Source organism: Leucoraja erinacea, chromosome 27 (genome assembly GCF_028641065.1).
Source record: "Leucoraja erinacea ecotype New England chromosome 27, Leri_hhj_1, whole genome shotgun sequence".
Taxonomy (NCBI): domain Eukaryota; kingdom Metazoa; phylum Chordata; class Chondrichthyes; order Rajiformes; family Rajidae; genus Leucoraja; species Leucoraja erinaceus.
In genome coordinates, this window is record NC_073403.1 from 14,765,136 (window position 1) to 14,790,937 (window position 25,802).

The 25,802-nt window shown below is 41.8% G+C and overlaps 1 protein-coding gene across 1 annotated transcript in view; it reads right to left on the reverse strand.

The window, feature by feature from the left end:
- Nucleotides 1–25,802, reverse strand: part of kcnh4b (potassium voltage-gated channel, subfamily H (eag-related), member 4b) — a 77,109-nt gene that overhangs the window by 35,784 nt on the left and 15,523 nt on the right. Inside the window, exon 2 of the mRNA XM_055657126.1 lies at nucleotides 3,778–4,011. Coding sequence (XP_055513101.1) covers nucleotides 3,778–4,011 — 234 coding nt within the window. The remainder of the gene's footprint in view (nucleotides 1–3,777; nucleotides 4,012–25,802) is intronic.

Here is a 25,802-nt window from a genome sequence, read left to right on the forward strand (position 1 = left end):
ATCTCCTAAATTCTAGAGAGTATAAACCAAGTCTATCCAGTCTTTCTTCATAAGACAGTCCTGACATCCCAGGAATCAGTCTGGTGAACCGTCTCTGCACTCCCTCTATGGCAATAATGTCCTTCCTTGACCCACATCTCAATAATGTCCTTCCTCAGACTTGTCTGACTATTTCTGATGCCTGGGGCCTAACACTACAGAATCGAATCATTAGCAATAATCTGAAAAGATTAGGATTAGTTTTATAGTTAGAGCTAGGTTTTTGCGGGGTTAAATTAAGAAGTACTGTATAACTATGACCCATTAGATGCCACAGCAATAATAAATATACAATAAATGATCAGTTAATCTCAGTAAACTAGACCACGATGGTGCAAAACCCAAATAATGTAGAGCATCTGGAGTAGTGCAAAGTCCATAGTGATTGGCTAGGATTGAAGTGGCTGTGGGCAAAGATACTATAGTATCTTTGGTTGTGGGAGGGAGGTGGTTAAGTCACATGACTCTTAGGATGCCTTCCCTTTAAGCTCAGGAATAATTTCCTCCCCCATTTATGTCACAAGTTCATAATTTAGGAGCAGAATTAGGCCATTCGGCCCATCAAGTCTACTCCACCATTCAATCATGGCTGATCTTTCCCTCTCAGCCCCTAACTCCTGCCTTTGTCCCATAACACGCCATATAATTTCCATTGACTAGACCTCCACAGCCATCTGTGGCTATTAATTCCACAGGCTCACCACCGTCTGATGAAATAAATTCCTCTTCATCTCCTTTCTTACTTGTCTGCTGATAGGACAAGAAGTGTATTACCAGGTCCAAAAATTAACATATCCCAGAACTCTACTAACAAGTTGGATTAACCTTCTGCTCATCACTGAGTTAGGTACATGAAGGTTGACCTGAGCTAAATGCAGGATTTTATTTCCTTCTTGTCTTAACTGGTCTATTTACAATTATTGGTTCGGTCTACTCAATGGATATCCAGGAAAGAAGAATGTTTATTACAAGCAGAACCGTCTGCTCTATGGCAGCGAGTATCAAAGAGAAATTTTAATTGTGAGATTGTCGAATTAAGCTGGGTATTAGGCTGGATAGAAAAATCTCATTATGATGCTAATTTAGACTATTAACATCTGCCGCTTAAGGCCCATATTCCTCTATTCCCTGCCCATTATATGCCTATCTAAATCCATTTTAAATGTTGCTCAAAATATGTGTTTCCACCGCCTCGCCTGGCAGTACATCCCAGGCACCTACTCTGTAAAATACTTGCCTCGCAAATCTCCAGTAAATTTCCCCTCTCACCTTAAACCTATGCCCTCTAATATTTTACATTCCCACCATGTGAAAAAAACTCTGACTATCTACCCTGTCTATGCACTTATCATTTTATAAACTTCTATTTGATCACCTCTCAGCCTTTCACATTCCAGATAAAACAATCTTCTTCTAGCTAATACATTCCAATCCAGGTAATAACTTGGCGAACCTCTTGTGCATCCTCTCCAAACCCTCACATTGTTACTACTGCAGCAATGCAGAATCATGCAATGTTCCAAATGCGGCCTACCCAAGGTTTTATATAGTTGCAACACACGTCATGCTCAATGCCATGGCCAATGAAGGCATGCCTTCTTCACAACACTATCCACTTTTGTAAAGAAGAGATGAGTCTTGGATAATGGGAAAGATGATGAACCTCAGTCAAAAGAAGATTAGATTTTTGTGGGACTTGAGAGTGGGCATATTGGAAAGTTGGCAATCAGGATTAGTACATCAGTGTATATTGGAAGTTCGGAGTCAAGAGTGTTGGAGTGATTATCAGGGATGCGGAAGATAGTGCATAATGGCAGTGTAGGGGGGAAGATCTAAGGGATAAAGGTGATATGAGGCTATCCTCAGAGGGAACCCAATCCACCGGTTTGTTGTGAAGATCTACTTCTCCACAGAACTGACTGTGATCCCAATTGTGTTCTTGTGTTGGATTCCTGCCAACTTTGATCCAAGTGTTAAAATTGACAGAACAATAGAGCATTCAAATTATTTGGCAGAATCATGTTCATTTCACAGAATTTCAATGTGGTATTTATCACAAAAAAAGGGTGGCTTTGTTACCCACGAGACACAAGAAAAAAAAAATTTGTCTGGATGCCACAAAATTGTTGGAAGGACACAGTGTTCGATGAAAGACAGTTTCAATGGAAAACAAATTCCTCTTATCTGCTTCACCATAACATGTATTTTCTCTGCAGTGCACAGGGCATCTTAATTTCTTCAGTTGCCGAATCCAAGAATCTTGTACCCTTTTAAGCATTGCAGTTGCAAAGCCCAGATTGAGGTCAGTTTTGGATGAATGCATTAGATAGTTTAGATCACCTCAACCCACCCAATTGCATTCAAAAGTGCCAGGATGGTCCCAGAGTGACCAAAGCAGGTGGGTGATTTGTTCCCCCCCCCCGCTGTAATGAAGACTTTTAATGAAGGTAAATGACATCATTATAAGGCTGGATTCATGTTTTTTTGAAAAAGGAAACTTGAAGTTTGTAGGAAAGTTAAAACTACGATTTTTTTTCAAGGAAACAAAAGATGAAAACTAATTGCTTGGCAGTACATCCCACTCAAAGGCAGAGTGCTATGTGCTGATGCTATAATACAACAAGATTAGAATGAATAAGTCAGAAAACTGGCATTGGTAGCTTCGATTTAATGCACAGAAGTGGAGCAGTTGTACACTGCTTTAGAAATTCAGTTCCTTTAAAGTCAATAGGACCAAATTCTGGTAGCGGACTGTACTGAGCAAGAAGAAATTCTATTGCTTGTTTCCAGTTCAATGCTAGTCCTGGCCTCTTAGACAGGTTATTGGATTTACGACAGGGGCTTGAGCATAAGAAAATCCGTTCACTGAGTGCTCTTCAGTCAAGGGATCAGTCTTTTATCCACGTTAAACTGACGCCTTGTTTGCTCTCTCTCGGTTGGATACAAAGATCCCACAGCACCATTTTGAAGAACACAGAATTTGGAATCACAGTCATAATTTATTCTATATCTCAATAAACATCGGTTACACAGATTGTCAGGTGATGGCAGCATTGCTGTTGGTGGGGGCTCATTATGTTCGTATTGGTTGTTGCATTTCTTATATTGAAATGGTGAGCAAACTTCAAAAAGCCTGAAAAGCCTTTTGGAAAGGGAATTTGCAAACTGAGACTTTGTTTTTTTCGACAAAATATGATAGATCTGCATTGGACTGATCATCTTTCATAAATGAAACCATTTTAGCACAAGACAGATGTAAAGGGGAGGGGGGTGCCCAGTTTAGATTGCCAGGGTCTGTGGTTAAAGTATAACAACCCAAGCATGACTGTGTATCACAACGCATCATGTAGCGGATGGGAACACATGTAGCAAAGTGGGCATGTTTCTTTGCATTGATACAGCCCAGTATATTACATAAGTCTAAGTCATCATTCTGGATAGGCACAAAAAGCTGGAATAACTCAGCAGGTCAGACAACATCTCTGGAGAAAAGGAATAGGTGACGTTTCGGGTCAAGGCCGTTCTTCAGACCGAGAGTCAGGGGAAAGGAAAACGGGAGATATAGACGGTGGTGTAGAGAGATATAGAACAAATGAATGGAAGATATGCAAATGTGTACTCTCCCTCTTCAATACCTTTAGATACCATTTTGATGAGTTGCAGAATGATTGTATCACAGAACATGGAATAGGTATGTCCATGTTATCATGCAGTGCCCTTCACTACTGAAGTTCTTACCGGATTTCTTGTAGAACTGTACTTCCCCCTGAAACTCTTGCTTGCTGTAGAGTGCTTTTTCGATCTGAATGGAAAGTTGGTCACTGGTCTCCGCTCCATGCAGGAACCTGCATCCACAATTCTTCTGCATGACTTCTGTGCGGGCGTAGCCGGTGAGTTCACAGAATCCATCCGAGCAGTAGACAATGGGAAAGCCTTGGTACACTTGAGCGTTTGCAAGGATAAAGTTGCTGTCTGCAAATTCAAATAGGGGGACACCAGTTGAACATTTAGAACTGGACGTGCATATGACAATGACAACTCTCCTTTGTTAAAATTACAAGTCTGGCCAATGAATAGGTTTTCACACAGTGTAATTGTATAATTAGCAGCATAAAAGCAGAAGTAAAACAACTGCTTTGGTGTTGATATTTCCATCAATATGTGTCACTGTGAACATCAGCACAAATCTGAATAAGATGCTGAATATATTGCATTCTGTACTCTTACTGAAGCTGCACAGAAAAGCTGAACAATGTCTGTCTATATAGTTAGAGGAGTAAGTTAGACAATTTCTATTGAAGGTAGGCACAAAATGCTGGAGTAACTCAGCGGGACAGCCCTTCTTATGGGTCTTCACCCGAAACGTCACCCATTTCTTCTCTCCAGAGATGCTGCCTGTCCCGCTGAGTTACTCCATCTTGTGTCTACCTTCGATTTGAACCAGCATCTGCAGTTCTTTCTTACACAGAGACAATTTTTAATTATTCTCTTGCTGGCAGGAATCTGGTGTAAGGAGTGCCGATAAAGTGGTCTAAATTCTAAACCATAAAACCGACTGGATGAGAAGGAGCCTTAGTGCTGAGGACGCTGGCTTTGCCTTTCCTTCCAGAAAATGTGGAGCATTCTGCACTGTATGAGAAGAATGAATACAAGTGAAGAGAACTTGTGATAACCTGAGACCAGGCATGGCACAATATAAATGCCATTCTGTCTTTCGCTTTTACAATGACTTTTACAAACTTGGGCTCACATTGCATGTGCTGAATGATCCAGGGATCACAAGGCACCAGGTCCTGCTGAGTTCCTCCAGCGTGTTGTGTCTATCTTCGGTTTAAACCAGCATCTGCTGTTCCTCCCTACACATAACACACTGACTGATGAGTTAACACTTCCCAGGTAGTCACGGGTGATAGCTCTCCACATGACCCCCCAATACCTGAAACCCCACCGCGAGGTACGTGGCAAAGCAACACCAAGACAATGTTCAAACTGCCTCCACCTCATTAAACAGCCATGTGCGATGGAAGTTGCTGTATCAATTATATTTCATTCAACTCTCCTTTGAGAAAGGAATATATAAATGAGCAGAGTACAATTAACATGTGGATATTTCGTTAGGATTTTTAAAATTTTGAATAATGATTAATAAATGTAAAACAAGCTGGGTCTGGTTACTAAACCCTCTAGCATGTGGGAGTGGAATAAATACACTCTAAAATAATAAGTGCCACCGATGCACTCTAGGTAAATAATTTTATGCTCTTTGCACAGCTGAGAACAAAACCTTCAAATTGTTTCCCCAATGAGGTCAGGAGCATTCAGAATAAATCACTTGAGCAAAATCTATACAATGGGAAACATTAAAGTAACAAAAATCTAGGTTGGACGGGGAGGGGGAGATGGATGTTATTATCTGCAGTGATGCAACGGGAAGTTGGATCTCACCAACGCTCTGGCAGAAAATAAGGAAAGCAGATAAACACCAAAAGGAATTGAAAGATGCAATGCAATTATTTTATCCCTTGAACAACAAGGAGAATGGATGTCCCTCTTCCACACTTAGCAAACCTAGTCTCAATTGAAACTCTGAACCCTATGTCGTACCTCATTCCTTCATCACCAGTGTAGCACCTTGGCTTATTTCTAATGTTAAAAATGCTTTGCTAATGTAATGTGAGGAGACAACTTCATATGTGTAATTCCTAACACGATTCCCCCAAATAATCATCAATAATTTTGTCTCGAAGAAGCTTCAAGTGTGGAAGAAAGCTTCAGAATATTAGCCAATGTCACCATTAGCCATTGTAGGACAATGGTGTGAAAGATGGAAGATCTATTTCATACACCTCACAAAAAGAAGAAACCATCTGCATTTTTATCAGGATAAATGATTCACTTGAATGGCTTCTCTCATTCTGGTCATTTGCTTATCCCAGATTTGAATCACTGCATTGTTGCCTATGGAGTTTCAACTAACAAAATCTTAAGTACCAAGATTTCATCCCTTGACTTCTCGGACTGTGTACCGTTATTAATTTACCCTTTAAAGCCTACCTCTTTGATCAAGCTTTTGGTTATCTGCCTTAACATCTTCTCGTGTGACTCAGCATCAATTTTCTGCCTGATAATGATGTCACATGGTGCCTTCGGATCTTACTGCAGCTGGTGTTTCTTTCACTTCCTTGTTCAATCCCCAATAGTTACCCCTCTTGCTCTTGCCCCAAAATATTAACCCATCTGTTTCCTTACCAGTTCCTCTGTGACGCATTGCGTTTCCAGTATCCCTTTCACTTTGTTAGTGAATTGCAACTTATTGATTTTCTTTTTTCTTGAAGGTAGAACAATTATTGGTTATGCAAACACCTCAATAATTTGTCTCCATGCTGGAAGGATTCCTACTTTTTATAAAGCTGACATAATTACTCTGATTAGTTGATGCTGAACCATGCAGATCATTGACCTAATGCCCTGAATGATCTGGTCCTCACCTTGAGTTGACACCTCTCCTTATCAAGCACCCACCACAACCTTGGCAGTATTGCCATGGCTGCAATTACTTTTGGTGTTCATCTGGCTGCAGTTAACCTTTGGATTTGCAGTCACATTGGAAAGAAAATCAGTCTGCAGGCAGGGATTAGGCCTAGGATACAGGATTGCAAAACCATTGAAGTAATTGAAAGTCCCCATTGGAAAATGTACGAGATCTTGCTTGGTAGCTTGTGCAATGCAAACTCCCAATATTTGGGCAACTCATTTATTATTGAATTGCCTCGAGAATCCCGCAGGTAGGCACATCCTCATACATATGACTGTCAAATAATGTAACTACAATAAAGTGCAAAATACCCACAAATATTGTCAGTTTGAAAATGATCAGAGGCATCTAAATACTGAAATATATTTAAACAATTCAAAAATTATAAACACCTAAAATAAGAGTAAGTTGAAAAATTAATAAAATTTACTTTAGTAAATTAATCAAGCAATATTAGTTAAAAAATTGAATCACTTTTAAATCACTTCACTTTTCATTTGAACAAGTTGGGCTTACTGATCCCTACTGATGTGAAGCTACAAGACTGGCATCAGACCTTCAGGGTATTCTTTACTTACATATTGTATTGGGCAAGCAAGTTATTGAGTCATCTAGCACAGAAACTGTCTATAAAGAGAATGCCCACAATCAAACCATTGATCACACTAATCTGACATTAATCCTACTGTAATTAGCAAGTAATTAATTTAATTTCACGAATGTCCTGATAGAAACATGACAGGTGAATATTCACGATCTGCACATATTCAAGATCAAGATTCAATTTAATTGTCACATGTACCAATTAAGGTACAGTGAAATTCTAACATTCATGGGCAGCTGAGGGTTGTCCTTGATTTCACTCACTGTGCAAGTATGCTTAAGGGGCAACTTTTTTGGCGACTGCCTCACCCGTCATAGGACACCGAAAATGTTCACCATGTTGAAAACTCAGCGGGGACTAGAAAGATGTTACGACTCTTTGGGTGACTAGGAGCTACTCACGACCATACAGGTGACACCCTGGCGACATGTGTAGCCTGTATGGTTGTGAGTAGTCGCCCAAAGAGTCGTACCTTGTTCTGGTCGCTGCTGGATTTTCAACATGTTGGAAATTTTCGGCGACCTGTGACGACCTATGACGGGTGCCGGCAGTCACCAAAAAAGTCGCATAAGTAGGACAGGCCCTTAATGAATTTGGTAAATTACAAATTCTGCCTCTTTATCCTAAATACAGATTAATAGTTTGCATGCCCAGAAAGGAACAAGGTCTCCATTTAACGCTTCAGAACATGCCAATCCAGATAATCCTTTGTTAGCCGTCTACTTGTTGGGACCAAATTTAGTTTAGTTATTTTCTGATGGTGAAGACTCATGTGTGAAATTGGACAGTAGCATGGCAACCCGAGTTGATGTGTATCCATAGCAGGGAATTTGAAATGTTAAATTAATGGAGCAGTGATTTAAGGTGGAAGCAGCTGTGTCACATCTAGGATGAGGGCATTACATGCTGTGCATGTGTAGCACCAGCCTCTTTGACAGACCCCATGCAATTACTTTCCTTCCTCCTCTTGTGGGAGGGCAAGCTAGCCTTCACTATTCTATCTTTGTTGTATCTCGGACAAATGGCAATAAAACACTCTTGACTTGACTTGACATCTATGTTACTGTATGTGGATGGAAAAAAGTCCAGAGTTTAAAGAACCAGTGATTAGATATATCCATAAGCTCCAAGGGACTGAGACCCAGCACTTCACACGGTAGTAATGCAGATATTTGAATTGCAATCATTACCTCTAATTTTCTGCAGGAACCAACTAATTTTCATTTACGTTAATGCTACCCCTGGGACCCTCTGCACTGCTAGAGTGCACCATTCGTGTAAATGTATCCTCATTCAAATAAATTACATTAAATAAAATACAAAATACACAGAGGCATCATCTCATTAAAAACAACAGTGCTTCATCAAACACAACCAGCAGAGATGCCATTGTACTACAGGAAAAAAAAATCAGGTAAAAGTACTAGTTCGTGCTTGAGAGCATATTTCGCACTTCTGCATTTCCAACTTCTGAGACTCATGTTGGAAAACTTAAATCATGGATTTTCAGAAATTAATGTCGGATTGAGGTCTCGAGAGAACATTTGCCCTGACAGATGCTTGAGATAACGTTCAAAAAATAGACGGCCAAGAACCTTCTAATGAACAGTGAATAATTTGCAGCTGGCTGCATTAGTATTAACATTAATAAATGACTAATTGCTGCACAGTTGGTTTTAAACCTCTGAGTCACAGCTCCCTAATAAACTGAGTTTAAACAGCATTTTCTGTCAATTGAAAAAGTGACATCTGCAGTTTTTGTCAATAGAATCAGTTATATAATTCCTCCACTAACTATTTTTTAAGATTAATATCCTGATGCTTTAAGAGTGTAATGTCCTGATGTTTTACAATTCTAGCAGGTCTATAAATTCCAATTTCTTATTCCTCCTTACAGGCTGAGCATTAATATCCTAACAGCACTTCAGCAGAGCTCGATTAGTTATAAAGTCTTTGCAATGTCCGGGCATTGGAAAATACAATTTATAAACTCAAGGGCTTATAAATGTACCTTGTATGAAAATATCTTAGCAAAACAATGTAATTGCAGAAGGACATATTTATTCTGTTACTCAAATCCTCTTGCAATAAAGACCAATTTGTCCCATTTGCCTTCCTAAATGTTTGCTGATCCTGTATGCTAATTTTCAGTGATTCATCTAGAAAACCAACCTGGTTCTGTTCTGAGTTCAGCCAAGTACTGTCAACGAAGAATACACTGCACTTGAAAAAATTCTCAGGCAAAATATTCAAATGTTAGACCAGATGAAATATTCAGTGTAGGCCAACAGAACTATGAATGGTAGGAGCTGATTTTGCAAATCACGGCTCAGAAAATTGAAATCAGGCTGGTGAGAGCTGTTGAGTTTAGATATGCTATTGGGGAATTATGTAGAAATGTTCAAGTGGACCTGCAAGAGTATTCCAAATTATCAGGCCTGTAAGGTACAAATGCCTGTAGGCCTCCACCAGGCCCATGTCCACCAAAGAACCAAGTGGAGGACAAGGTAGATAATTCCGAAATAATGGAATTTCAGCATAGACAAGCCAGATCGACACCAATTGTCAAAACAAGGAACTGCAGACGTTGGTTTACCAAGAAAAGATACAAAATGCAGGAGGAATTCAGCGGGTAAGGCAGCATCCCTGGAGAACATGGATAGGTGGCATTTTGGGTCAGGACCCTTCTTCAGTTTGAAGAGAGGTCCAACCTGAAATGTCACCTACCCTATTCTCCAGAGATGTTGCCTGACCCGCTGAGTTACTCTTGTGCTTTTTCTCCTACACCAATTGTCGTGCTGCCTGAAGTGGATGAGACTTGTCAACAATGTGGTGGGCCCAAGATGATGGTAAACCAAACAGTGGAGAACATGCAGTACCAATTGCAGCTTCATAGCATTGATTTGCAGAATTGACAGGAGCCAAGTTTGGCAAGTTGTCATCAAACTAAATCTGTCACTATTGTGTGGTTAGGACAAATACATTTATTAACATCAAACACGTGTGACAAACCAGATCTGTCAAATATCAAAGATCTTTCATGTTACCATAAATACCACAAGGGATAGATTACTATCTACGCAATCAAAAAAAAAATAAATCTAATGGCCACAAGTACCAAGGAAGTATATTTTGAATATTAGAAGTGTTGTTGGATACCTGAACCCAATACCAAGAAGCAAGTGTTCATTCATAATGAAGCAGGTTCTCTTGGACGAAAGGTAAACGCAAATGGATTGCAACCAGTCAAAGAAAAGGTGGAAGACATTGTGAAGGCCAGGAAATATGAAACAACAGTATGCCTTAGAAATTCATGGTACACATTTCCCAGATCTTGGAACAGTACAGACACTAATAATAACAAATGACAAAAAATGGAATGAAAGCAAAGAAAAGGCAAGTTGATGAATGAGTCTATTGGTGCATTTTGATACCACATACATGATAAAATCTGCATGTGATTTTTCAAATTGTGGATTGGTACCATTTCCAGTTATTCCTCACGTTTTTCTGCCTCAATTACCTAAATGTAAAATGATAGTTGACAATGTACATCAATGAATGAACGAAGGAAAACCAATTGAAGGTGAGCATATTGCCCACCATTTACTCACCTCTCATCCATCTGTTCGACTGAAGTAAGCAGCGTAATTCTTACTTGATTCTGCAATGAGGTACAAGTCTATGATTGTGTGCTATGGTTCTGCAGTGCGGTTTAACAACACAAACATCCAAGTCAAGAGTGCTACAGGTGCCATTGCAGCATGTTGGCGCTTACATTTATCTTAAATTAAGATTTTTAGTTTAAAACATTTAAGCCGTAATATTTGTTTTATTGTGCATATTTTTGGGAAAAACAAACAGGTACCAAAATAAGGCCTTGGACCATGGGGAAATGTTTTACAAGTTTAGTTTCTACTGACAGTGTGGGGGTGATTGATCACTGTTGTATTTTTAGCTTTTTTCCACTGAATTTAGGGCACTGCGATGCTTTAGACAACAAGTTATCAGGCAGATCAAGATAAGTAAGTTCTTGGCTGGATAATCTCTGAAGCTCAGCAATGCCCTAAATTCAGCAGCACAATCTAAAAATATTACAATAATGAATTACCCCAACACTGCCATCTGACAGTGCACGTAATCCAGAGCAAGAGGAGCATTGGTGCTCTGGAGACTCAAGGAACTGTAGATGCTGGAATCTTGAGCAAAACATGAAGTGTTGGAGGAACTTAGTCTGAAAAAGGGTCTCGACCCAAAGTGTAATCTGTTCATTCCCTCCACAGATGCTGCCTGACCAATTGAGTTCCACCAGCATTTTGTGTTGTGCCCATGTATGGACACTATCGTGGGTCGTGACTTCACTCTGCATTCTTGCCTCCGCTCCTGTCTAAATCCAAGTCTGGTTTTTGATTGCACCTGCCTGAGGGTGAGCAAACTTCTCTTTATAACATTGCAGGATTTCAGACATTGCCCAGTTGCCAGCTTTGTTTAAGAAAGAACTGCAGGTGCTGGAAAATCGAAGGTACACAAAAATGCTGGAGAAACTCAGCGGGTGCAGCAGCATCTATGGAGCGAAGGAAATAGGCAACGTTTCGGGCCGAAACCCTTCTTCAGACTGATGGGGGGTGGGGGGAGAAGAAAGTAAAAAGGAGGAGGAGGAGCCCGAGGGCTGAGGGATGGGAGGAGTCAGCCCGAGGGCTGAGGAAGGGGAGGAGACAGCAAGGGCTAACAAAATTGAGAAAATTCAATGTTCATGTTTGGAATTGGCCAGAAAATAGCAACAGCCAAGTTTGTTGCAACAACTCAGGATAATTCCTTCATCTGAATTCTCCGTCTCTTGCATGCATGAGGGCAAACCCAAGTGAAACCACTTGCCAGAAACAAGATTATCAAACGCATATTGTTCTGAAGCAGCATTATGTCTGCAACTTTGCCCTTTTGAGAGTTCAATACTTTATGTTTGTGAAAATTAAATCCTGCAATTAGTCTCTAGAATAAAGGGGAGGCCATTTAAGACTGAGGGGAGAAAAACCGTTTTCACCCAGAGAGTTGTGAATTTGTGGAATTCCCTGCCACAGAGGGCAGTGGAGGCCAAGTCACTGGATGGATTTAAGAGAGAGTTAGATAGAGCTTAGGGGCCAGTGGAATCAAGGGATATGGGGAGAAGGCAGGCACTGGTTATTGATTGGGGACGATCAGCCATGATTACAATGTATGGCGGTGCTGGGTCGAAGGGCCGAATGGCCTCCCCCTGCACCCATTCTCTATGTTCCTATATATGTTTCTACGAAACCTGAGTCTATGACCTTTCATCCCAGACTCTGACATGTTCAATAATAAATAAGGGAATGTGAGCAGTGTTTTAATGAAGGTCATCTGACCAAATTCCATGCCGTATTCCAAAACTTGATTTTGCTGTCATTAATTGTTTCTCTCAAACCTGACATGTTGCTCACTACAACTGTACCTCCCCCATTCCTGAACAGAGGAAAGATAATGAAGGCTCTTCAATCTCATGCATTATCTCTGTTTCTCTTCCCACTTACTTACTGCCTGTTATGCCTCCTGGCATGTAGGTCCTCCACTCCTGTCTGTTCTGGGCTAGCTTCAGCTCCATTGTTTTCATTTCCTCCTCTACAGTTCGACACCAGGTGGTTTTGGGTCTCCCTCTTTCCCTTTTCCCTTGCAGTGTCCAGTGCAGGGCTATTCTTGGGATGCTGTCTGGTTCTCTTCTCAGTGTATGGCCAAACCAGTTCCAGCACCTTCTCATGCCTTCCAGTGGCTTCCTTTCGCCATTTCACCATTGACATTCATCCTAGCATCTGACGATAGCCATGGAAGTCCATCACGCCCATTAGTGTTGGTTGCTGTTTCTGTAATATTTTTGTTTTACGAGACAGGGTTGTTAGCCCTGTGCTCAACCTCCAACCTGGAGGACCAGTGGATCGCTCTTGGTCTCGCCTCTACCCTTCGACCTGTCCAGCATGGGAGACCCTAACAGGAGACAAATCTCCCGCCGGCATAGCTCTAGGGGTCACCGAGACACGCGAGCTCCCCGACCACGACAAGGCTGCAATCCTCTTCCCACAGATGCAGCATAACCTGCAGATTATTTGCAGCACTTTCTCTTTTTAGTTTAGATTTCCAGCAATTGCATTTTTGTTTTCATTTTCAAGACAGCATCCTGGAGTGTTTGAACATATCTGAACAAAGTGTCCTGACATTTCTTGTGCAGGGAAATAAATACTTGTTCACGGGTCAGAGAATAATTTTGAACAACACCAAGTAAGCTTTTCTATATCTGAGATGCTTTTGATGAAAAGCACAACAGTTCTGCAGCCTCCTCGAAGGTGGTAAGTCTCTGGAAGTCTTGTAGTACTGTGGTGCAGTGACAGGAACTGTTCTCTTACAGCTCCAGTGAACAGGCGCAATCCTGACTACTGTGCAAATTACACATAGACAGCATTTTCTCCCTGTGACCACATGGTGCTCCCACGCCCCAAAGATGTACTTGTTGGTAGGTTAACTGGCCATTGTAAATTACCCCTTGTGCATAGGTGAGTGGGAGAATTCAGGAAGAGTTGATGGGACTGTGGGAAGAATAAAATAGGATTAGTGCAAATAGGTTATTGTGGACTTGGTTGGTCAAAGGATTGGCTGTGCTCATTGACTGACCTTAAAAGCAGGGAGGTCTTGCACACAACCGTGGCAAGACCATAACTGGAGTACTACATACTGCCTTGTATGACACTGCATTAATAAAAGATATACTTGCAGCAAAGTATCACCAGAATCATTTCTTGCCTTTGAGTAAAGGTTCGGCGGGTAAAGCCGGGAGTTTAGAAGAATGAAAAGTAATCTCACCAAAACAATAAATATTCTCTCAGGAGTATATAGTGAGGATTCTCCATTTATGGGAACATGTAGAAGCCAGGGCCATAGTTCAAGTTAAAGAGAGACCCACTCACTACTGAGGAGAGAGCTGTACATTTGTTATTCTCTGTCCCAGTGAGCTATGGACACTGACTCATTGAGAATGAAAAACCATGAAGAACTGCAGATGTTGGAAATATAAAACAAAGAGAAAACATTTTAAATACTCAATAGTTCAGGTCGCAGCTGTGGGGAGAAGAACGAAGACACCGTTTCAGGTTGAAGATCTTCTTCAGAACCTGTTGCCACAGTTGCGGCCTGACCCGGAGAATATTGTAGCTTTTTCCATTCTCTGTTAAGATTGAAATTGATCATTTTGGAATTACGAGAAAAGCAAAAGGTGTGGAATCAAGCAGGAAAGCGTTGAGGCCATTGATCAGAGGGCAGCCATGATATTACGTGACAGGGTGGCTCATAGATGCTTGTTATCTTTTTTGCTTCCCTTTAACTGACTACTCTCCTGTACTACTATCTACTTCATTGGTGACCCTTGGACTAGCGTTGATTGGACTTTGCTGGCTATTCCCTTTCCATGTCTCCATACACCGTAAATGTCTCAATTGTAATCATTTATTGTCTTTCTGCTGACTGGTTAGCATGCAACAAAAGCTTTTCACTGCACCTCGGTACATGTGATGATAAACTAAACTGAACTGACAGCCTTCAAGCTCATTACTCCTGAACTTGGAATCTTCCAATCACTGTTCATTGATAAGCTCACCTCATTTTAGCCATTGTAGTTTCCTTCAGTGCAGGGTTTACATCACATCTTCAATACGCTGCCAGGATCACAAAAGGATTGAAATGTCACACTTCTGCGGTTAAGGTCTAATGATGGTGTAGTTGTTAGTAAATTAGTGTTAGAACAAGAATTTGTTAAATTTTCTTGAAATTGCGTTTCCTGATATCATCTTGTAAACACATCAAATGAATACATTTTTTTAATCTACGTGATTAATGAATATCTAATGTCAGACTTTAAGTTCACTGCTCAAGGAGTTATTTATATGAGAATAATTGTTGTCCTAATAAACAGCGTTCTGACCCAGATAAAGAAAATAACACAGGGTACTGCCCACCCACACACCTGCTAGTCTGTTTATGATCCACACAATCTGTTCACTAAATTGCTGAGATGTTTATAGCTTCTTCAATGCAATTGTAAGTGATTTGAAGGTAGCTGAAACTATCTTGAAAACATTGCAGCAGGTTTTTGTTTTGCTAGTAATTGCATGGCTCATTATAGAGTAGTGAAATGATCTCACATGGTAGTAAGATACTTGCCTCCCAACCAATAAAGCTAATAGCCAGTGTGAAGTTGCATAAGGGAACAATAACCTTTACATCAGGGTTGTTTGTTATGCATAGTGGCAATATTTATTACACCTGCCTAATCTCATGGTCCTTTATGGATGAAGCTGGGGGAAAGAAGGAAAATGGGAATGAATAGCTCCGGATTTTTCCAAGCACCACCTTGAGGACCAGAGAGCATCCAAACCTTCTACTCCTTAGGCAGTCCCTCCGAATCCAGATTGACTGCTTCCCTTCTGGTTTTAAGGGTTCAGAGATGACCTAAGAGGCTGATGTGAGCACCACAGACTCTTTCACCATAAAGGGCAGAAGGTGAATAACAGGGTGGATGGGTGGGTGGTTGGTTTGTGAGGAACAGCACCCCTTCCACTGTTTATGCAGGACCTCTGTATGCTCCTGGTGAATGGATTTGAGGTTCACAATACCATCCCGAATGTTCCATCTGCTCTTTGAGTCATCATGGCAACAAAGATGTCCAGAGGTCAATGAGGAAAAAGACTGCGACCATCCACTGCTCATGGTTTTATAAACCTGTTTACGGTAACGCCTCAGCCTCCTTCGTTCAACGGAAAGAAATCCCAGCCTCCTCAGCCACTCCTTATAACTCAAGCTCTCCAATCCCAGCACCAGCCTTGTGGATATTTTCCTGCATCCTCTTTAGCTTAATCACACCCTATAATGTGGTGACACAACTGCTCATCATTCTCCAATGTCTTGTACTTCTGTAAATTGGCAAGTCGACTCCGGTTCTCAGTGCCTTAACCAATGAAGGCAAGTAAGCTATACACCTTCTTCACCATCCAGTATAACTGTATCACCAGTACCAATAGCCCTGAGTCTCTGTGTTCCAAGACACTTCCCTAAGGCTCTCTTTGTCATGAATGTTCCATCCTATCTTTTTGGGCCCCGCCATTGTTGAAGATGGGACTATTCTTGCAGCTTCCACCTCTCAATAGCTGTTTGATTGCCCACTGCCATTCATCATCATGTGACTACGAGCTGGAATCTAATCCATTGATGTTGGGATTTCCTAGCTCTGCCTATTGCATGCTGTTCCATTGCAGCTTCTCATACACATGTGTTGCAACATCACTAGGTGGGCGATTCAGTTGTAGGTACGTCTAAAAGTTCTTTGGAACTCCTCCTTGAAACACGATTGTTTCCCTATCTTGATGGTAATGGCAGAGCGAGGGTTAGGGTTACATTTTGTGAGGAAGGGAGTGTAATACTGGAGGGCATAGGTTTACGGTGAGGGGGAGGGGGTGTGGAGATTTGAAGCCGATTTGAAGGGTGAAGGAGATTTGGAGGGATATGAACCAAATGCAACTTAAATAGGCACCTTGGTTAGCATGTATAAGAAGGAACTGCAGATGCTGGAAAATCGAAGGTAGACAAAAGTGCTGGAGAATCTCAGCGGATGCGGCAGCATCTATGGAGTGAAGGAAATAGGTAACGTTTCCTGAGAAGGGTTTTGGCCCAAAACATTGCCTATTTCCTTCACTCCATAGACCCGCTGAGTTTCTCCAGCACTTTTGTCTACCTTGGTTAGCATGGATGTTTTGAGCTGAAGGGCCTATTTCCGTGCTGTATGAATCTATAATTCTACAATAGTATTCAGCCATGTGTCCTACATGATCTTCTGCAACAATCGTCTGATATCCCAAGCATCACAGAAGGCAGCCAATTTAATGTATGGCTCGGACCACTGAATAATCCAAGTGTAGTTCTGAAGACCTGCGCTCCAGAACTAGGACATCCAGCCCAGCTCTTTCAGTACAATTACAACACTGGCATCTCGCTGACGGTGCCGAAAATGATGCAAAGCAGAACAAATATAATCCATTTAATTACTGCCTGGTCAATCACTCTCAATCATCAGCAAAGTTGGAAATATGTTATTGAAAATGCAATCAAGCGACATAGTCTGTACACTGCTCCCCGTGAGGACTTCTGCCGGGATCACTTGGCTCCAACCTCATCGTAGCTTGGTCCAAAAATGAATCAAAAGCTGAATTCTAGAGGTGAGATTAGAGTCACTGCCTTTGAGATCAAGGCATCATTTGGCCATGTGTGAAGTCAATTGGCAACAGTGAGAAAATACATCAGCGGCTGGAGTCAATGGCAATACCATCACTGAGTTTACAACTATCAACATCCCAGGATCCACTATTGACCAGAAACTCGACTGGATCAACCATGTAGATACCATACCTACAAGAGTAGGTCAGACCCTCGATATCCTCTGGTGGGTGACTCACCTCCTGACACCTCAAAGTCTTTCCATTATCTACAAGGCACAAATCAGGAGTGTGATAGACTTGACCTCCATCACAGAGTGTACTAACTACAAGATGCATTATAGTTATTTGCCTAACTACTCCAAGAACACATGTCAAACACATCAAAAGGAACAAGGAAACCAGGCACATCGTGCCATCTTACCAACATCCAGATTTAGAAAAACATTGTCATTCTTTCATCATCCTTGAGTCTAAACTCACTACCACTGTTGATGTACTTTCATCAGAAAGGCAGCAGCATTACAAGAAGGTGGCTCACCACCATCATTCAAGAACAATTAAGTCGCGACACTAAAATGCTGGTCTTGCCAGCAAGGCGTAGATTCAAATAAATAGATCAGGCCCGACCAAAACCTGAAAGGAATATAACTAATATTCACCTGCAGTAGAGCTGAGAAGATCCAGTGAGCAAAACTATTCTGATGGTAAATGAATTAATTCCTAATTTTCTTGAAAAGGATGATTCAAATTGCCGATAACATTAGTTTCTTAATTGTTTATTGAAAATATTCAAAGAAACGTGTGTACCAGTGATCTTTTCTGCAAACCCACAAAATGTTGCAACTCTCAGCTAGCCCACTGAATTCCGAAATTACATATTTTTCACCTCAGATTCAGGCTCAATGTATCATTTGTTCAATAAACTGGTTTCCATGAAATTGTCTTCCACTCCATTTAATGGATGATGCAAGCCTCCAGCTAAGCACAAACCCTCTTTGCTTTTATACTAAACATATATCAAGCTTCTGTTTTTCTTAGTCAAGTGCAAAAGGTGAGAAAAAATAACGTGGCAGCCGATATGGTGATGTTTTCCCCAAAGGCATGTTTAAGATTCAACTTTTTCAAGAAAATGAATGTGAAATGCATCAGTCATTTTGCCCACATTGAGATGGTATGGTGATTCAGTCGACTGCAGATTTGGAAACACTAAGTTCACCTGTCAGATAAGAGTAAAGGCCATTAAGTCAATTAAGCCCATCCTTCATATCCTTTTGCTAACACTGCAATGCAGAAAGTGATTCCATAGATTATCAAAGTTATTAAAAAAAATCCAACCAATATTTCTAGAGGGATAGAATTGAAAACAAGGGATAATATGCTGAACTTTGTAGAACACCAACTCATATTTTGCTTGGGCAGCTTACAACCCAGTGGTATGAATATTGATTTCTCTAACTTCATGTAACCCCCTCTCTCCATCCCGTCCACATCCTAATTCTCCGACTAGTTTCATTGTCCTGATTAAATTTGACTGAATCTATACCTCGTTGTCACCTTCCCCTCAGTTAACAATGAACCATCCTCCAGCACTTTTGTTATACCTTCGAGTTTTCCAGCATCTGCAGTTCTTCCTTAAACATTCTACATTTCCTCATCATCATCTGCCTTGATCTGTGTTTTCACACCAAAGTTTCTCTCTCCCCTGACACTCAATCTGAAAAAGGGTCTTGACCCGAAACGTCACCCATTCCTTCTCTCCAGAGCTGCTGCCTGTCCCACTGAGTTGCTCCAACATTTTGTCTCTAACTTCGGTTTAAACCAGCACGTGCAGTTTCTTCCGTCACGTTTTGTAGAACCCTGATTAGACCGCACACACACAGTGCCGATTACCATTTAAACAAAGGATTAAATGAGACTAGAGAGAGCGCAGAGGATTTGCAAGGGTGACATAAAATATGTGAGAATAAATGTATCTGGAAACGATGAACAGATTGAGTCCCCTTTCTCTCGGGAAAAGCGGGCTGTTGGGTGAACAAAGGGAAGTGAAAAATGAAAACATAATCTGCATACAAGTAGACAAAAGTGCTGGAGAAACTCAGCATCTATGAAGCGAAGGAAATGGGCAATGTTTCGGGCCGAAACCCTTCTTCAGACCCGAAACGTTGCCTATTTCCTTTGCTCCATAGATGCTGCTGCACCCGCTGAGTTTCTCCAGCACTTTTGTCTACCTTCGATTTTCCAGCATCTGCAGTTCCTTCTTAAACAAACTGCAGATACAAGTAATCAGGAGAAAAATCAGAAAATGCAGGAGACAGGATATCAGGCAGAGCCTGTGGAAATTGAAGCAGAATTAACGTTAAATTAACATCATGAGAACTGGGAAAGAGAGAAGACAAATGAATATTGGGCGAGAGTCAAGTGTGTTTAATTGTCACGTGCACTCGGATGAGAATAGTGAAATTCTTATTTGCTGCAACTTTACAGGCACATTGGACCCTTAAATGGTTTTTGAGAACGTGAAGGCAAACAGGATGCTTCCACTCGTCTTCTTCTTATCGAGTCCACACACAAGATTAGAAGTTGTTCATACAGAACTGAACACACTTCTCGGCATCTGCATACAATGGTGTTTGTCTTGCGCTTCTTGTGCTTGTGCTTCTGCCCCTGTCCCACTTAGGAAACCTGAACGGAAACCTCTGGAGACTTTGCGCCCCACACAAGGTTTCCGTGCGGTTCCCGGAGGTTTTTGTCAGTCTCCCTACCTGCTTCCACTACCTGCAACCTCCGGCAACCACCTGCAACCTCCGGGAACTGCACGGAAACCTTGGGTGGGGCGCAAAGTCTCCAGAGGTTTCTGTTCAGGTTTCCCAAGTGGGACAGGGGCATTCCTGTGCATGGTGGTGGAAAGTTCGGTGGAAACAGGGCCGCGACGTGAACGCTCTTTCCTTGACCCTGCTTCCACTAATGAGTAGTGCATAATTAAAGGTCACAGAAATATGATACATTCCAAGGCATCTAACAGGGAACTCAATGAATGGCAACAATGTAGAACTCAATGTCACAGGGAATGGCTGAGGCAAATAATTTGGATGTAATTAAGGAGGACAGGATAAGCACATGACAGAGAGGGGAATAGAAGTTACATTAATGGATTTAAGATGAGGCAAGACAGAAGGAGGTTCAAATGGAGCATTAACACTGCATGGCCTGGTTGGGCCGAATGGCCTGATTCAGTGCATCCCATTCAGTGCATCCTATCCAGTGTAGCCACCACCTAAAAGTATTCTAGGACTTTTCCTAAAGGTAAACCAAAGAAATATCTGGACAATTTGTGTAGGAAGGAACTGCAGATGCTGGTTTAAACCGAAGATAGACACAAAAAGCTGGAGTAACTCAGCGGGACAGGCAGCATCTCTGGAGAGAAGGAATGGGTGACGTTTCCGGTCAAGACTCTTCTTTAGACGTCTGAAGAAGGGTCTCAACCCGAAACGTCACCCATTCCTTCTCTTCAGAGATGCTGCCTGTCCCGCTGAGTTACTCCAGCTTTGTGTGTCGATCTGGGCAACTTGGTTCTTCTTACATTCTAATAATATTGTCATTGCACCTTAATTAATTTGGCTCATGCAGCAGGGATCTCCACTGAAACGAATCATGAGGGAAGTTTCTTTTAAAATTAATCTTTGCACTGAAATTTAAAGTTATTATATGCAAATGCACATGCAAGGTATAGCAAAAATCATCGTAAAAATGCACATACAATAAGATATTGCCAGGAACAAATAGACAATAGACAACAGGAGCAGGTGTAGGCCATTCAGCCCCACGAGCCAGCACCGTCATTCACTGTGATCATGGCTGATCATCCACACTCAGTACCCTGTTCCTGCCTTTTCCCCATATCCCTTGACTCCGCTATTTTTAAGTGCTCTATTCAACTCTCTCTTGAAAGCATACAGAGAATTGGCCTCCACTACCTTCTGAGGCAGAGAATTCCACAGATTCACAACGCTCTGTGTGAAAAAGGTTTTCCCCATCTCCAGTCTAAATGGCTTACCCCTGGTTCTGGACTCCCCCAACATCAGGAACACATTTTGCGTATAGAAACCCTTAATGTTACATGGGCTCCATTATTGTCACATGTACCAAGCACTCCCTCATAGCAAGAATGTCCTTCCTCAAATCAAGGTCGGGCCCTGTAAAAAAGGCCACATAAAATAACATGCCATTCGCTTTCTTCACTGCCTGCTGTACTTGCATGGTTACTTTCAGTGACTGATGTACAAGGATCTCGTTATACTTCTTCTTTTCCCAACTTGACACCATTCAGATAATAGAGTCAAGTTGGGAAAAGGGGAAGTACAACGAATGAGAACATCTGTAATCCCCCAAATCACACGCTCAGAAATGGATTAGAAATGGCATCATTCAGGTTCTGTTTCTAATAAATCAAAATTGTTCTCCTCAAATTCAATTCTATTTCAAAATGCATTGTAATGTTTTAATTTGTTATAATTAGCCACACTCACTCTTCAGTACAGGAAACAACTTTGTTTCTCTTCACTACCTTCTACAACTTTTACACCATTCAGTTGTGAAAGGGTTAAATATATTTATACGAAAAGCCCCATATTACTCTGATAAAAGATTTGATCTGAAACACACCTAAAAATCATGTTTCAAGTCTCAACTCCAGCAGAATAAAGTGTTTTTAGTTATTCCAACTGCAATTAAGCCCACACAGAGGAGGTCCAAGTCTTTGCTGGTCCTTTGACCCACAGATTGCTTTTCTCTCTGTGTGGAGCTGACTGAAAACATCTCTGTAACCAGCTACCTCAACATCAACAACAGCAACAATGAAAACCCAGCACTAATTATGAGCAAGAAGCTTTGATAGTGCTGGAAAACAGGTCTATGGAGGGAAAGATAATTGCTGCAGTTCAGTTTGAAATTAGTCTGCTGCGATAATACTATCCTTAAAAGGGGTTGTTAGAGTGTCACTGTGATATAGTGTGCAGGATTATTTTTTTATTCGTTGCATGCCCATGATAGCCTTTCACTTGATAGACTACATGGAGGCAGCTTGAAAGCGACAAATCATCTTTTGATGCTACATCACATCTTTTAAATATAAAAGCAACTCTAGATTTTTATGGGCCATGTTGATTAAAGCAAATGCCAGAATTGTACGCTAATTTCAGTGAGCATATGTCATGAATGCTGCAAGTTCATTAAAACTGGAATAATGTGACTTAAAGCCTGTTCCAAAATTATAATATAGGTTTAATTTCTCACTAGAGTTCCATTACATGTCCTGTGTTAATCAGTAGACAGCTTCAAGTACTTGATGTGAATATTACCAATGATTTGTCATGGGCCAACCACATTGTGCAACAGCCAAGAAGGCACACCAACACTGGGGAGACTAAGGAAATTCAGCATGTCTCCAATGACTCTTACAAACTTCTTCAGATGCACCACAGAAAGCATACTGTCGGCTTACATCAGAGCTTGGTTTGTGGAACAGCTCTGCCTAAGATCGCAATAAATTACAGAGAGTTGTGGATGTAGCGGCATATCCGGATATATCTATTCCATCACACAGAACAGACTTCCCAGCCTGAAGAAGGGTCTCAACCCGAAACGCCACCTATTCCTTCGCTCAATAGATGCTGCCTCACCCGCTGAGTTTCTCCAGCATTTTTGTCTACCTCCCACCATTGAATGCATCTACACCATGTTACTTCAGAAAAGCAGCCAACATAATCGAAGGCTTGTCCCATTCCTTCTTCTCCCTTCTCCCATCTGGCAGAGGGTACAGAAGGTTGAACGTGTGCATCACCAGACTCAGGAACAGTTTCTTCCCATCTGTTATCAGGCTTCTGAGCAATCCTTCCATAAACTAAGGTACTGTTCCATTCGTCACTAGTCCATGGTGTACTTTTAGCACATGGTAGCCCATTAGTTCCATAGACAATGCTAAGAACTATATTCTGCACTCTGTATCTTCCCCTTTGGTCTATCTATTGTACTTGAGTTTGAACTAATTGTATCTAGATATGGTACATTTCACCTGTTTAGATAGCATGGATAACATGGTTTTTCGCTGTTCTTCAATACATGTGCCAATAATAAATCTAAACCTCAAGGTCAGTTTATCATGGGCCTGTCCCACTTAGGCGATTTTTCAGGCGACTGCCGGCGTCTCTCAACTTGTCGACAGTCGCCTGAAAAACCGGCAACTGTAAAGGCAACTGTCAGAGTGGAGCACGCACATACACACACACACACACACACACACACACACACACACACACACACACACACACACACACACACACACACACACACACACACACACACACACACACACACACACACACACACACACACACACACACACACACACACACACACACACACACACACACATCGCTTCCTTCGTCAGCCCGTTATGCAGGTGGGGGACAGGGCAAGCGTGTGGAGCGCTGTCTGAGTGAAATTCACACGGTGTAAAGCCAATGTGATACAGACACACACTGCAAGGAACAGGAAGGTTAGCGCTGTAATTAAGACGGCTAAAGTGCAAGGTACGGTAAGTCCTTTAAAAGAGGGGGGGTGGTGAGGAAGAAGGGGGAGAAGGGGGAAGAAGGAGTGGAGACAACGTTTAAGAAGCCAGAGATACACGGCTGTGAAGCTCGGCGGACATTTAACATTCCCTGGTTCTGAAAACTACTGCTTACATTTTGTTTTCCCGAATGAGCCAATCAAATTCACCGGTCAGCACTGGCTACAACCTACGAGAACCTTCGATTTCCTGGCAACCCACTAAGACCTCCTGGCGACCCACCTACGGCACGCGAATTCTCGCTACTTTCCATGGTGGCTTCATTCTAGTTGTTGCTAATTTTTCAACATGTTGAAGAATTTGCGGCGACCATAACAGCATAGTCTCCTGCAGTCGCCTAAAAAGTCGCCTAAGTGGGACAGGCCCGTGACTATCTTGCTAGAATTTCTTCCAGCATTCGTGAGATGTGCTTACTGAAATCAGTGCACAATTCAGATTCATTTGTTAAGGCATTTGTGAACACACTGCACATCTTGCCAGTTAACATTTAAGAGCCATAGCCATGCCCACTACCACCCCAACAGAGCAGACTGCTGTTTTCTTAAACGTTTAGAAACTATCAAAGCACTCTGACATTCAAACTACCAACCAACATTTACTTCCTACCTGTGAAAATTTCATTATTGAAAAGAAATTCTCATGCGACACAAAGTGTTCTAACATTACCTAATGCTCAGAAAGCTAAATATAACCGAGCAGTACCAATTCTGCTTGGAGATAAGTGGCAGCAGGGTTGGGAAGCTAATCATTATTGCTTTAAGTGAGATTTCAATTACGCACCTAAACGGAAGGGCTGCCTCCCCTCCGCCATTAATTGAGCTGAGCCCCTCTCTACCTCGCCTGACTCGGCAAGCTTTCAATCTCTCAATAATATGTTTAGATTTATTCAGGTTTCCAGTACTTGCAGATGAGGCCCATTTAAGCTGGGGGAGAGAGGGGAGAGAGAGGAAGAGAGAGAGAGAGAGAGAGGAGAGAGAGGGAGAGAGAGGGAAAGAAAGAGAGGGAAAGAGAGGGAGAGAGAGAGAGAGAGGAATAGATAGAGGGAGAGCGAGAGAGAAAGAAAGAAACAGAAAATAGTTGCGGGAGGAGGCCACTCGGCCCTTCGAGCCAGCACCGCCATTCATTGTGATCGTGGCTGATCATCCCCTATCAATAACCCGTGCCTGCCTTCTCCCCATATCCCTTGACTCCACTAGCCCCTAGAGCTCTATCTCACTCTCTCTTAAATCCATCCAGTGACTTGAGAGAAAGAGAGAAAGAGAGGAGAGAGAGAGAAGGAGAGGGAGAGAGAGGCAGACAGGCTGAGAGAGAAAGAGAGAAAGAGAGAAAGAGAGAAAGAGAAGGAAAGAGTGTGTGAGAGAGTGGGGTAGATAGAGGGAGTGTGTGTTTCAAGGATGCTAAATGTAATCAGGTACAGAGGCATCTGGATAACAACTACTTAACCTGTCAGATGAAGACACCAGCACCTGTGAGACACAGAAACCTTCTAATTACACGTTAGTTGCTGTATGCTTGGTATTGTAATTGAGAGCAAGAACAATAAAGATTTTTTATTTGGTGTTTCCTGCCATTTATCTTGAGATAAATACGATTAAGCAACACAGGGTTGGGATTGGCATGGTTGATTAGATTCAGTTAATGGAATTTGTCAACCAGCTGCAGTCCTGATGCTGACACTTGTGCAGCGTGTTTCAGAGGAACATCAGGAATAGAATCCACAGGAGGTCATTCAAT